The 13978-nt window shown below is 35.8% G+C and overlaps 2 protein-coding genes across 2 annotated transcripts; both read right to left on the bottom strand.

Annotated features, from left to right (window-relative positions):
• Positions 1–233: 233 nt before the first annotated feature.
• On the bottom strand, positions 234–803 carry LOC126668369 (uncharacterized). The gene has a single exon (XM_050361575.1). The coding sequence runs from the start codon at positions 801–803 to the stop codon at positions 234–236; it is 570 nt and encodes a 189-aa protein (XP_050217532.1).
• Positions 804–891: 88 nt separating this feature from the next.
• Positions 892–2394, bottom strand: LOC126668368 (uncharacterized). The gene is made up of 4 exons (XM_050361574.1): positions 2361–2394; positions 2107–2241; positions 1357–1946; positions 892–1155 (listed from the first exon to the last, which is right to left on the bottom strand). Exons 1-4 carry the CDS (start codon positions 2392–2394, stop codon positions 892–894), a joined length of 1023 nt encoding a protein of 340 aa, XP_050217531.1.
• Positions 2395–13978: the final 11584 nt, after the last annotated feature.

Genomic DNA, 13978 nt, shown 5'->3' with positions numbered 1-13978 from the left:
TGCGACTCTGTCTGTCTTCTGTATTCTAGTGTTGTGCCTCTTGCTCTTAGTCTGTGTTCTGACTTCAATCTGAATTCTGATTCTTTTTCTGTGGCTCTTGCCTCTTGCTTCTGTTTCTAATTCCTCTGGAGATTGTGACTCTGTCATTCTTCTGACTCTATGGCTCTTGCCTCTGGTCTGTGTTCTAATTTTGATCAGTATTCTAATTATGCGGCTCTTGCCCCCGGTTTGTATTATGCTTCACAACTAGTAAAATTAGAAATTTCTCTTACTTCAAAAATGTATGCATCTATATCATTTCTAAAAAATTGCAAGTCAATAGCAGAGATATCATCAGAATAGAGTTCAGCAAGGCAAATCAAACTATGTTGATCAAATCTAGAAAAGGAGTCTCTTGGATCAAGACATGAGATGTACCTTAATAATGCAGTGCTAGATTCGGAAAATCTATTATTCATCTCAATAGTAAGCAGATCAATCACAGGAAGAAAAACCTCATTATGATGATGATGATAACAAGTTACCAAGTGCCTAGCACTACGAGACCGTCCTGGGATAAGAAACTGATCTTCCATATCGGGCACCACAATGCCATGCTTGTTACAAAACATGGTGACTTCATGTAACAAAGCATCCCATCCACTTTCTCTCAAGTTTTGTAGCTCTACTTTCAAAACTTCTACTAAGTTCATCGCAGTGATAATATTCTGATCTTTATGTTGCAAGGCAAGCGACAATGCATTTGTTATACCCAATAATTTAAGCATCAGATGCAGAATAAATACAAAGTGGAAGTCATCCATCAATTTTAATCAAGGCACTTACTTTTCCCCTCGGCTCTGGTTCAATTCCATCTTCATAAACTCTTTCAAGCACATTTAAGGCTAAACTCTACATAGATAACAAACGGGCTAAAGTGGCATGATGTGAACCCCAACGAGTATCACCCGGTCTTGTAAGAGTAGTCTGTTGATTAAGCCCTTTTCCTGTAGTAAGCTCACCAGTCTCCAATTTCTCAAAAATGTCAGCATCCCTATGTTTGTTCAATTCATCTCTTGTTTTGCAAGAAGCACCAGCAATATTAACAATCATACTGATGTTAGTAAAAAATTCAGCAACAACTGGAATATGTTTTGCAATAGGAACAACCACCAACTGCAGTTGATGGGCATATCAATGGACATAGAAAGAAAAAGGATTTTCTCGTTGAATAAGTGCCTTCAGTCTATTAAACTCTCCCCTCATGTTGGATGCTCCATCATATGCTTGACCTCACAATCTAGAAATAGATAAATTATGCCGAGAAAACAACATATCCACAACCGCTTTTAAAGAACGTGATGAAGTGTCACTAACATGCTCAATGGCAAGAAACCTTTCGATTATTTCACCCTTCTTATTCATAAACCTTAACATCACTGCCATTTGTTCTTTTACAGAACAATCCCGAGCCTCGTCCACTAGTAAGGAGAATTTCTTATCTTCAAGTTCAGTAAGAATGGCTAATGTTACTTGTGAGGCACAAGAACTAACTAATTCTTTTTGAATTTTGGGAGATGTCATTTGATTATTTCCAGGAGCATTACAACCGATGACATTCCTAACTTTTTCATCCATCTTGGCATACCATGACACTATCTCAAGAAAATTCCCCCGTTGTAAAGAGTCAAGAGTCTCATCATGACCACGGAATGCTAAACCTTGCCAAAGAAGAACGCGAACAACTTCTAACATTGCTGTCAAACGAGTTCTGTAAGCATTTTCCGTTTCACGACTTTGAGTGGTCAAAGTATGGGAAATGCTTTGACGTTGAATCTCAAAAACCTCACAGTGACGTCTTGCGTCATTATGAACACTGCTAACTGCACCAACATTGTCATTAAAACTTTCCGTTGCCTTTTTCCAATTGTTAAATCCTTTTTTTGTAAAAGCGTCACTCTTTGAACCTGAACTAGCAAACAGGTAACAATTCAAACAAAATGCAGCATCTTTCTCTACACTATATTCCAACCAATTAAACTTTTTGAACCATGCCTCCAAAAATTTCTCATTTCTGTTGCTTGTTTTTTTTTTTTGGAAAATTATGACCATATGATTGACACGGACCCTTTAACAAATATTCTCTTCTAACTTGATCTCTAATTCCCACATCATAATCATAAATAGACATTCGAAGCCCAGGATCAACAATAATTTTACAATTAATTTTATCCATCAATTCACTAATACAATACATAAAAACTAAAAAACAACCAAATTAATTCATATATATAACAATTAATATACTAAAAATTATCATCAACACACTAATTTAAATAAATAAATAATATTAAAAATATAAATTAATTACAAAGATTTACATGTTGAAGGTTTATCAACCCCGCTATTTGACATTTTTATCAATATATATAACATACAAAGATATAATTTTATATTATTATTAGATAATTAATTAATTATTATGAAAATAGAAACAATTAGGTTAAAATAGAAAAAAATTACAATACCTTTTATGATTGAGCATAAATAATGGTGTAAATGGCATAGAATGATTAATTGAGTTAAAATACTCAATTTAATAATTAGGGTTTAGAAAAGAAAAGGGAATAAGAAAAAGGAATAAGAAAAGGGGGCAGCTGCTGAATGAATCAAACAAATCGTTTGATTCGTAGGAAAGTGGAAAAGAAACAGACCTGCCAGCTAAGTCTATTTCAGTTTGAATTAAAAAATCCAAACAACAAGTCGTTTCGTTAATCGTTTGGACGAGAAAAAAAATTAAAAAAAGAGCAAACCGACATGTCGTTCGGCTCTTTAAAAAAACCTAAAAAAAATTAGTTGCAGCGCCGCGCTGCAACTGGTTTCATGGCAGCCCCCAGCAGATCTGCTGGGGGTCGACACAAAGAGGGACCAGTGATGGAGTAGCACTGGTTCCTTCTAATCTCCAGCGAGGGAGGGTCGGCCGACCCTCTTCGACCCTCCCTCGTTCTGCCACTGATAACATTTATGTCAATAAACAACAATAAAAATGTTTACTATAACTTTACATACCAATTTCAATAACCGCTAGATAATTTCATTCTTTGCGTTTACGTTTACATAGCTTGAAAATGTTGTAAAATTGACTAACTATCAATTATTAACACTTTTTTTTTGTTCCGAAACTATAATCGAATTATCTTCTTTATCATAACAAGAGTTGACTTTTTTTGTTGTTCTAAAAACCAATTTATCTATAACTTAAATTGTTTCATTTTTATTAGTTTTGATTAAGATATTAATTTTAAACATTCACAAAAAAACACTCATCAATTTATAAATTAAAGTTATTGTCAACAAGATAAATTAATTATCAATAAAATAATGAAATAACAATAATTTAAAATACTTGTTGTAGTCTAATCAACTCTTTTACTTTTCATGATTAAATCAATTTAAATAATTTAAAATGCATATAATTATTATATAAACATATAAATTAAATTAATTATACAAATAAAATACATAAAAAAAACTCACTCAAAATTGAAGATGGATTGATTTTGAAAGAAAATACTATTAGACAATTATTAAAGTTAGTAATATTCGATCAAAGATATTTAAAATATTAGTTTAATTTAGGTTCAAAAAGTTATAGATTTAGATTATAAAATTCGATTAAAAATTGGAGAATCAAATTAGAAAATTAAACTAAAAAATTAAAAGAATTAATAGAGAATTTAATAAAGGACTAATTTGAAATGAAAATTGTTGGATGGTTTGAGAATTATTTGATGGGTTTAAGAGTATAATTTTCTTCTTATCTATGCAGTAGTTGTGCTATTGAAAAATATGGTGACTTGTGCAATTAGTTTCCGTACGTCTAAGCTGATTTGCAAGACATAAATTTAGCCCTCTTCAAAATTAATGTTTAGGCCCTCTTTTTAAGTTGTTTTTTTGAAAGTAAATGTTCTAGCCTTTTAAACCTGAAAAACGTTTCACTTTTCTCCTCCTTTCTTCCTCCAACAAGAGTGGCAGCCATGGCTGATAAACTATAAAACTTGCAACTTCATTATTTCATACCTCCATTACACCACACCTCTGACCTTCAATTTTTCAGGCAGCACGGGCTTTAGCCTACCCTAGCCTTAGGGTAGACCCGCCCCCTACTCCTCCCCTTCGCCTCCTCCTTGCGCTATTTCCACCATGAAATCCTTCGAGCTATCCAATGTCCAGGCTACTCCTTCTCGGCAACTACAGTCAATACCGACCTAGCATAGATGCATATCCGGTAGAGGCTTAAGATCTTAGCCGGACAAAGAGAATGACTCCCTCCTCTTTTTCTAAATCTCTCACTTGCTTCCGTGGATGACTCCCTCCTCTTTTTCCAAGCTCGTAGTGACCAAGTTCACATCATCACGGACATTCTAGTGCTCTTACGGGGAAGCTTCTGGTCAGCAAATCAACAAGGAGAAGTCTACCATTTTATTCAGCTGTAATACTCTAGAGAATGTCTGCCGGCTTCTTGCTTCATCCTTAGGTGTCCGGAACTTGGGAGGTCAGGATAAGTATCTAGGCCTAGCAGCTCCTATCAGCAAATCTAAAAGGAAACCTTCCAAAAAATTAAGAGCCAAATTTGATCTAAGGTCAGTGGCTGGCAAGGGAGCCTTTTGTCTAACGGGGGTCAAGAGGTATTGATTAAAAGCATTGCAACTTCCGTTCAATCTTACTCCATGTCTTGCTTCTTGTTTCCTAAGGTCCTCCATAAGGAGATTAACTCTATCATCTCCAATTTTTTGTGGGGCCAAAGGAGTAACAAAAAGCGTACGCACTAGATTTCTTGGGCTCGGATGTGTAAATCAAAAGAGTCGAGAGGAGTGGGTTTTAGGGACTTGGAGAATTTTAACTTAGCATTATTATCTAAGAAGGTTTGGAGGCTCATTAACGAACCTAATTCTCTTATTGCGGGAGTCATAAGAGGAAGTATTATCATCAAGGTTCCTTCGTTAATGTTGCTTAGCATTATAACAGCTCTTGGGCATTGAAAAGTTTTCTGTAAGGTAGATTTATTCTTTTGCAAGGTATGCGTTGGCAAATTTTTTATGGGACTAATCTTTCGATTCGGAATGATCCTTGGATGCCGGTGCATTTTTGTTCAACATTTCTCAAACTACTATGGTGCCTAATGAGCTAATTATTATCTCGGATTTGCCTTACGCCAATCTAATACTTGGAATGAACAGCTAGTGAAGTCGATTTTTAATTCAGAAGATTCCATGTCGATTTTAGCCTTGCCATCACCTGCACTCAGGGCCTAGATAAGTTGGTTTGGAACTTTACCAAGCATGGAAATTCTCCGTCAAATATGCGTACCACCTCTCAATCAGCAGTGCGCAAGCAACCATTCAACCTATTCTTTAGCCTGCTCCAGGTGAATTTAATTGGAAAATGAGAGTTACACCAAATATAAAATGCTTCCTTTAGAAGTCTATTAATAACGGTATTGTTTTTAATGCTAACGTCCCGAGGTGCATTCAGCATCAGTTTGTGCCTTAAATGTTGTGAGTCTGAATCTGTGAGCCGTGCTTTGCTCTATTTCCCCTTCACAAAAGTCGTTTAGTTAGGTTCCTCCTATAACCAAATTATGTCAAATAAGCATTTTAGTTCTTTCAAGGATCTTTGGGTCTTGTTGTTGTTGAGTGTCTCTCGGACTGACAAGTGAGGTTTTGTAGTGGCGAAAGTGGCTTGGATCTGTTGGGCATTTTTGCTATCCCGCATCGGTCTGATTTTTGAAGAGGAAGATTCAAATCCTTGTAGTGTGATGCTAGTAGCAAAGAAACTTCACTTAGAGTGTGTGCATGTTATGAAGTCTGCCGTCACAAACCCTCGACCAATGCTGGAATCAGCATTGTGGGAGCTCTCTTCCCCTAATACATTGAAAATCCACTTCCACGGAGCTTTGCATCATGATGCTCAGGAGGGCATTGGTGATTGCGTTGTAAGAAACCATCTTGGTAAACCTATCTCTTCAGCCGTTAGGAATGTGCAGAATATCTCTTCTCATGTTTCAGTAGAGGCTCATGCTCTCAGGGAAGATGTTCTGTTAGCTATCACAATGCAGTTTCTGAATGTCATTTTTTAGAGGGATGCGAAAGGACTAATGGATGCTATGGCTAGCGAAACCAAGATTGATCCATCTTGTGATGTTATTTTGTATGACTACAGAATTCTTTGCCAATCTTTTAGTTCAGTTTCATTTAGTTTTATTAAGCATAACGGTAATTGGGAGGCTCATTTTTCAGCCAAAAATTTCCTTTGAGATTATTCATTTTACTGTAATCTTCTAGCCCAGATGGTGTGGCTAGAATCGAGACTCTTGTTGTCGGTTTTTTCTCAATGAAATTATATCTTTCGACAAAAAAATATCAAACTATTTTTCTTTTCTATACTAATTTTTTTAGAAATAAGTATTGATAGTATTAACTCAAATCAAAAGAGACAACACTAGTAAGAAATTTAGGGAAATGGCTATACCATTCCTGATGACCTGACACGGAACGGGCATAACATGCTAACATGTGCGCAACCTGATTCATAGATTTCCTTAAAAAAATTAAATTTAAACTAGTAAATTGTTTGGCTAACTCCACGCTATCCAAACCTAAGAAATCTACTTCACAACAACCTAGATTCCTAATGTCCAAAATAACTTCCAATGCACCGAATTCAATCACCACTTTCTCATCACCCTTCAACCAAATTAAGGCTTCTTAGATCCCCATAACTTTGGCCATCCTAGGATCATAATTGCCTACAAAACTGCATGCTCTAGCCTGAACTAGCATCCCTCTCGAATTACGAACAATACACCCTACTCCGATCGTCGTCCTACCGCTAACACAACTATTATCTACATTAGCCTTCACATAACCCTTACGAGGTCTGGTCCATCTCACTCTGCCATCCTCCTTCTCAAAGGCTAACAAAAAATTAGCACATTGAATCTTCCCGAAGCAGTCAACTAATGACCCGCAAGTTCACCACCTCTAAAGTCAACCCCCCCTTCCTTGTCTATACGAGATTATTCCTATTAGAACAAATATTCCAGCAAACCATCACTAATAAGCTAGATGAATTTGATTCCATTCCTTTCAACCAATCCGTAGCCCAATCCACAAAACAAGACTCGCCATATACATGCATACATAAACAAGCGAACTGCCAAAACTCTTTTGTAAAATATCAATCCATAAACAAGTGCACCACAGTTTCTTCAAAACAATTACATTCAGCGCAAGAAGCATTGATAAATACATGTTTAGACGCGAGTGCATCATATGTAGGTAGGAAACCAGTACACACCTGCCACATGAAGTTCTTTATGTGCCTGGGCACATGCAACGGCCAAATTATCCCCCAAACGACTTCAACTCTTCGGACTACTTCCCCGCTCACCAGTCTATAACAACTCTTGACTGAGAATCCACCTCTAGTATCCGGCATCCAATACAACTTATCTTGGACATTTTGAACACTCAACAAAACTCGGAGTACACTAGTAGCGATGTCTTGTGAAAATAGGTAAGAAATTAACTCCACATCCCAAACTTTTGAATCAACCATCATCAACTGATTGAAATTTGTCTCACTATGCATGATGGGAATCAGAGCTCAGATGATGCTCATGGCTGAATCCCCAAGCCGTCGGTTATGTAAAATTCTAGTCGCCCCTTTTTTCATGACCGATTCCGACTCAAAAATATTTCACCAAACATAACTAGGATTAGACCCCAACTTAGCATTTAAAAATATTGAGCTAGGGAAATATTTTTCTTTAAAAATTCTAACCTACAACTTCTCTGTCATTAATATCACCCGCCAAGCTTGTTTTCCAAATATAATAATATTAAAATCATAATTTTTAAACCCCAAACCACCAAATTTCTTTCGCAAGCAAACTCTTTTCCAACTTTCCCAATTAATGCCTTTTCTATTTGATTAATTCTTTCCCCACCAAAACAAGTTCATCATACTTTTGAGCTCCTCACACAAACAAATCGGGACTAAAAAGACATTCATAATATAATCAGGGATGGATTGAACTACTGACTTGATTAAAACCTCCTTTCCCCCTCTCGATAAAAATTTAGTGTTCCATTCTTGATCCTTTTACAAAATTATATCCTTAATGAACTGAAAAATTTGCCTCTTATTCCTAACTTTTAGCAATGGTAGTCCAGGATACTTTTCTTGATCAACCATTACGTTACACTAAAATTTTACTTTCTATACTAACTCTCATTTTCTATCATTATTTTTAAGTTTTGTTTTCACTATTATTTCTTGCACTTATTATTTATCATGTATTTCATTTTTAATTTTCTTTTTTATTATTTTTGAATTTTGATTTGTTTTTTTATGTTTTTGTCAGTTTTAATATCAACATGAAATCAACACAAAATCAATTAAAAAAAACAACATTCAATAAAATAAATATTTTAAATTTTCATATATATTTCATTTTTTTATATTATTTTAACTTTATTTTTGCTAATAATTGATATGCACTTGTTATCTACCATATATTTACTTTTAATTTTTTTATGTGCAATTTTATTTCCTTCGTCAATCTTAAGATCAACCTAATATAAACATAAAATCAACCTAAAATCAAATGAAAATTGATATATTATTGTTGTGTCTCAGTTTATTTTTTTATTTTTTTAGTTTATTCGGACAATATTATCTTATTTGCCAATGCTAAAATCAACCAAATATCAACTGATTATCAAAACAAAATCAACGCCCCAATATTACAATAACGCAATAATCAACCAAAATTTAAGGTATAGTTTCACGTATAATATTTGTCTAATTCGTTAATCTTAAAATCAACCAAATATCAACTGAAGATCGACACAAAATCAACACAATATAAACATTGTAAAATTATAATAATTCAATATCATTTTTGATGGATCTCGAGCAACGATTTACATGTTTAGTATCAGATACTAGGGATAGTCCGGGTATCACCTATTCTAGAGTGTCTAGTCATTATGATTTTTGTCACGACCCAAATTATTGAGCCGAGGCCGGCGCTAGGGAATGGGAGTGGTAGATCCGAAACCCGTAGCAAGCCTAAAACCACTCTAACTTTTTTTTTTGCGGAAACGCAAACACAACTATCCTATAGACATATAATAAGAAAGACACGTTTACAATCATAACATAACATCATATATAAACACATCATCGATACAATCATAGTGGGCATTTCACTTCCGTAACTGGTACGTACTAGCCCATCTATCGATCAATACAAAAACTGACAATCAAAAGATGTCACATCAAACAAACATTAAACACGTACACAACCTATAAGACCTAACTATTCTATGCTAAGACTCGTCACACATATACTACTGCAGCACCCAGGGGACTCGTACTCAGTACACCAAAGACGGTCTGTCTGATCCGACTCTAAACACCTGAAAAACATCAATGTGAGGGGTCAGTATTTGGGGAAATACTGAGTGAGAAAACACATTACTAAGGTATTATAGAAAATAACTTCGCGTTTAAAACAAAACACATATATACAAACATATTATACTTCAAGCATTTGATCCGATCGAAACCCTAATATCTTATTATGCATAATGAACATTATCACAACATCTAACGATCGATCGATATGAGTCCAGGATAATTCAACCAGCCGACTCGCAGATACAGGCCCCGGGATAGTTCAACCAGATAGGCTCTGTATCGCATGCACAAACAAGTATGATAGACGACCCATGAAATCTCTATCTATGACTTACCCGGACGCTGGTGATCACACAGCCTATTGACACCCAATAGGTAGCTTGTTTCCCCCGGATCATATACTAGTTTTCACAATCTATATATGTTCGATAATACGATGTACAAATTCATTTCTATCGATAAAATACTATAGCATGCGATGTAGTTTAATATTATATTTATAATATAAAAATTATCTATTGCGTAATAATACTCAAAGTAAAGTTTAACTCACAACGATCGCTATTCCTTATATCCAAACGTAAGCTCCACACGTCATTCACTCTTTTAACTATTCCAGCTCGTCGATCTCGTACCTCGTCGATGTATCCACTTCCTATTCAAATCATACGTACGTTTAATTCATAAACGTAGGCTTAATATCAAAACTCTAAGTTATAAACTTAGGTCAAAACGATCGTATTCCCAATACGACTCTTAGCTTTGGTCGTGTTCTGACACTTAGTCGAGATACTTGTTATATCTCTTTTTAATTAATCGGAGTCCTTAATCGTTTTTAGGATCTAATATCGAAAATATCAAAATCCCATTTCTTTATGGCTAAAAGTCCATTTTAGCCCCTCGGGCAAAAAGTTCATTTTAGTCCCTCGTGGACTCATTGCACTCCCGTACAGGGTGGTGTGCGTTCGCACACCATCACCGGTGTGCGTCCGCACACCGCTGGTGTGCGTTCGCACACCATCACAGGTGTGCGTCCGCACACCACGGGTGTGCGATCGCACACCACGGGCGACTTGAACGCAGCTCCTGGAAACGTCGTTTCCGGGCTTCCCGTCATGCTATCTTCCGCCATACACGTATAAAACCTCATTTCCTTCAAAACCCGTAACTTCGTTTTTCCAAAAACGTTAAAAACGATCCAAAATCATTAAATTCCTAATTATAATCAAAACGGCTATATACTCGAATTTTCCACCAAATTCTCAGATTATTACCTTAAAACGATGCTTGATATCGATAGAGAATTCGATTCTGAAGAAATTGCCGCTTGAATCACTTGAATCGGACGTCGAACGGCGAAACGGCGGCGAAACGACGGTGATCGTCATTTTCTCTCTTCTCTGGATCATTCCTTCTGATCCTTTCTTTCTTTTATATACATGTTGGCTAATTTTCCACTTTGATCCTTCATTTCTTTTACTCAAACCATTTCTCTTTTAAACTTTCTAATTTAACCAAACGGTTAAATTATCCTTTTAACTCGATTATCTACGTATTATTTATATCCCAATAAATAATACTACTCCAAAAATAATTATTTCCATCGATAATCTTCCAATTTCTATTCTCGAGGCTAAATTGGCTAATTTGCACTTTGGTCCTTGAATTCTTCAAAATTGACAATTTAGCCCAATATGAATCCGCGTCCAAATTTTAAAAGGTCTCCGATTGACCTGAAACTTTTACCACCAATACTATAAAACATTTCGCGGACCTTGGCGAAATAATTCCATTTTCGGACTTAACTGGTTAAATTACCACTTTAGTCCCTGAACTCTAGTTTGTAACTTTTCTTGATATTTTTCCTTATTTTCTTATTCTAATCCTCAAACATATACGTCTTACTCCATATTATCCTTTTCTTTAATATCCCATATCTTTATCTTTGCAACTCCGGTCCTTCTCTGCCGGACACGTTGCACTAAACGGCACCTGAACTTACGGGGTATTACATTCTTCCCCCCTTATAAAAATTCGTCCTCGAATTTTCATACAACCTTTTTACTTATCTTAAGCCCTTGACCTTTTCATTTGTTCCTTGTTTAATATTCAATACTATATACTTTGTATTCCATTACACACTTTCTTGACTCGTCGCTCCTATCCTTGTACGTCTATCGTCAATATCCTTATTAAACCCGACGTTTTTCTAATATCACACAATATCCACCTCATCTTATCATATTCACTTCTTCTCTTATATCGTCATTTAATATCTTTGACATCCCGTCAAAGAGATACTTACTTTCTAACTTACCACTAATCGGATACATATCACTGTCCAACGTATTCACGGTCTTAGCTATATTCTAGCGCGTTGTTTCGAAACTAAGTTCATATCCTAGAAGCATAATGTCTATTTTTTCGCAACTATACGTATTCATTCGCCTCTTGGTCTTGATCGCAGCTTGCTCGCGAGCACTTCACTTCCGTCACAGAGTTCTGGTCTAGGTATACTTACATGAAAACAAAACTCTTTCAAAACTCTTTCGATAAAACGATTCATCTTGAACTTTAAATCAAATTTCATTTTCATTTTAGCAAAATTGTGCACTAGGGTGATGACGTCTCTCATCCCCAAAGAGTTGCCACATCTCACCTTTTCGTCCGAACATAATGCATATGATGCATGTCCTATTGATGTATGTACAGATATATGTAGTGATGCACTTCTATCAATGTCGTAGCACTTATCGATGACTATCGCGGGTCTAGGCACAACTATGTTTTCAAAATCGTTTACAGAAACAACTTTCAAAAAGTTTTAAACTTCGAGTTTTGTAAGTTCTCTAGACCTTTAAACTCTGTACACGGTAGGTTCTTCCACTTCTGTAACTTCATACTTCTTCTTCATGCACATCTCGACATTTCGATAATTCGATTTCGATACCATCTATACATCGTATACGTATTTCACAAGGAAACGAACAAGAATTTCACAAATCCATCATCATACTTATCATAATGAAACAAACAAGAATTTCACAAATCCATCGATCATACTTATCATAATGAAACAAACAAGAATTCTCAATCAATCATAAATTCACAATCAATCAGTTCGATCTTAAAACAAATAATACAAACGACTTGGATCAGACATGGCTCAATTCTATAGCTGCAGTAGTTCCTACCTTAGTCTAATGACATAATACCTAGGAAAAAAAAACAAACACCAATCACCAACTCGCAGTGGTATCATGGACCAACTGCACTCAAATCACATATTAGCAGAGGTAACTGGACCAACTGCTCTGATACCAACTTTGTCACGACCCAAATTATTGAGCAGAGACCGGCGCTAGGGAATGGGAGTGGTAGCTCCGAAACCCGTAGCAAGCCTAAAACCACTCTAACTTTTTTTTTGCGGAAACGCAAACACAACTATCCTATAGACATATAATAAGAAAGACACGTTTACAATCATAACATAACATCATATATAAACACATCATCGATACAATCATAGTGGGCATTTCACTTCCGCAACTGGTACGTACTAGCCCATCTATCGATCAATACAAAAACTGACAATCAAAAGATGTCACATCAAACAAACATTAAACACATACACAACCTATAAGACCTAACTATTCTATGCTAAGACTCGTCACACGTATACTACTGCAGCACCCAGGGGACTCGTACTCAGTACACCAAAGACGGTCTGTCTGATCCGACTCTAAACACCTGAAAAACATCAATGTGAGGGGTCAGTATTTGGGGAAATACTGAGTGAGAAAACACATTACTAAGGTATTATAGAAAATAACATCGCGTTTAAAACAAAACACATATATACAAACATATTATACTTCAAGCATTTGATCCGATCGAAACCCTAATATCTTATTATGCATAATGAACATTATCACATCTAACGATCGATCGATATGAGTCCGGGATAATTCAACCAGCCGACTCGTAGATACAGGCCCCGGGATAGTTCAACCAGATAGGCTCTGTATCGCATGCACAAACAAGTATGATAGACGACCCATGAAATCTCTATCTATGACTTACCCGGACGCTGGTGATCACACAGCCTATTGACACCCAATAGGTAGCTTGTTTCCCCCGGATCATATACTAGTTTTCACAATCTATATATGTTCGATAATACGATGTACAAATTCATTTCTATCGAAAAAATACTATAGCATGCGATGTAGTTTAATATTATATTTATAATATAAAAATTATCTATTGCGTAATAATACTCAAAGTAAAGTTTAACTCACAACGATCGCTATTCCTTATATCCAAACGTAAGCTCCACACGTCATTCACTCTTTTAACTATTCCAGCTCGTCGATCTCGTACCTCGTCGATGTATCCACTTCCTATTCAAATCATACGTACGTTTAATTCATAAACGTAGGCTTAATATCAAAACTCTAAGTTATAAACTTAGGTCAAAACGATCGTATTCCCAATACGACTCTTAGCT

Source organism: Mercurialis annua, linkage group LG2 (assembly GCF_937616625.2).
Source record: "Mercurialis annua linkage group LG2, ddMerAnnu1.2, whole genome shotgun sequence".
Lineage (NCBI taxonomy): Eukaryota > Viridiplantae > Streptophyta > Magnoliopsida > Malpighiales > Euphorbiaceae > Mercurialis > Mercurialis annua.
The sequence above is the reverse complement of the archived record's forward strand: the minus strand, read 5'-3'. Positions and strand labels throughout refer to the sequence as shown.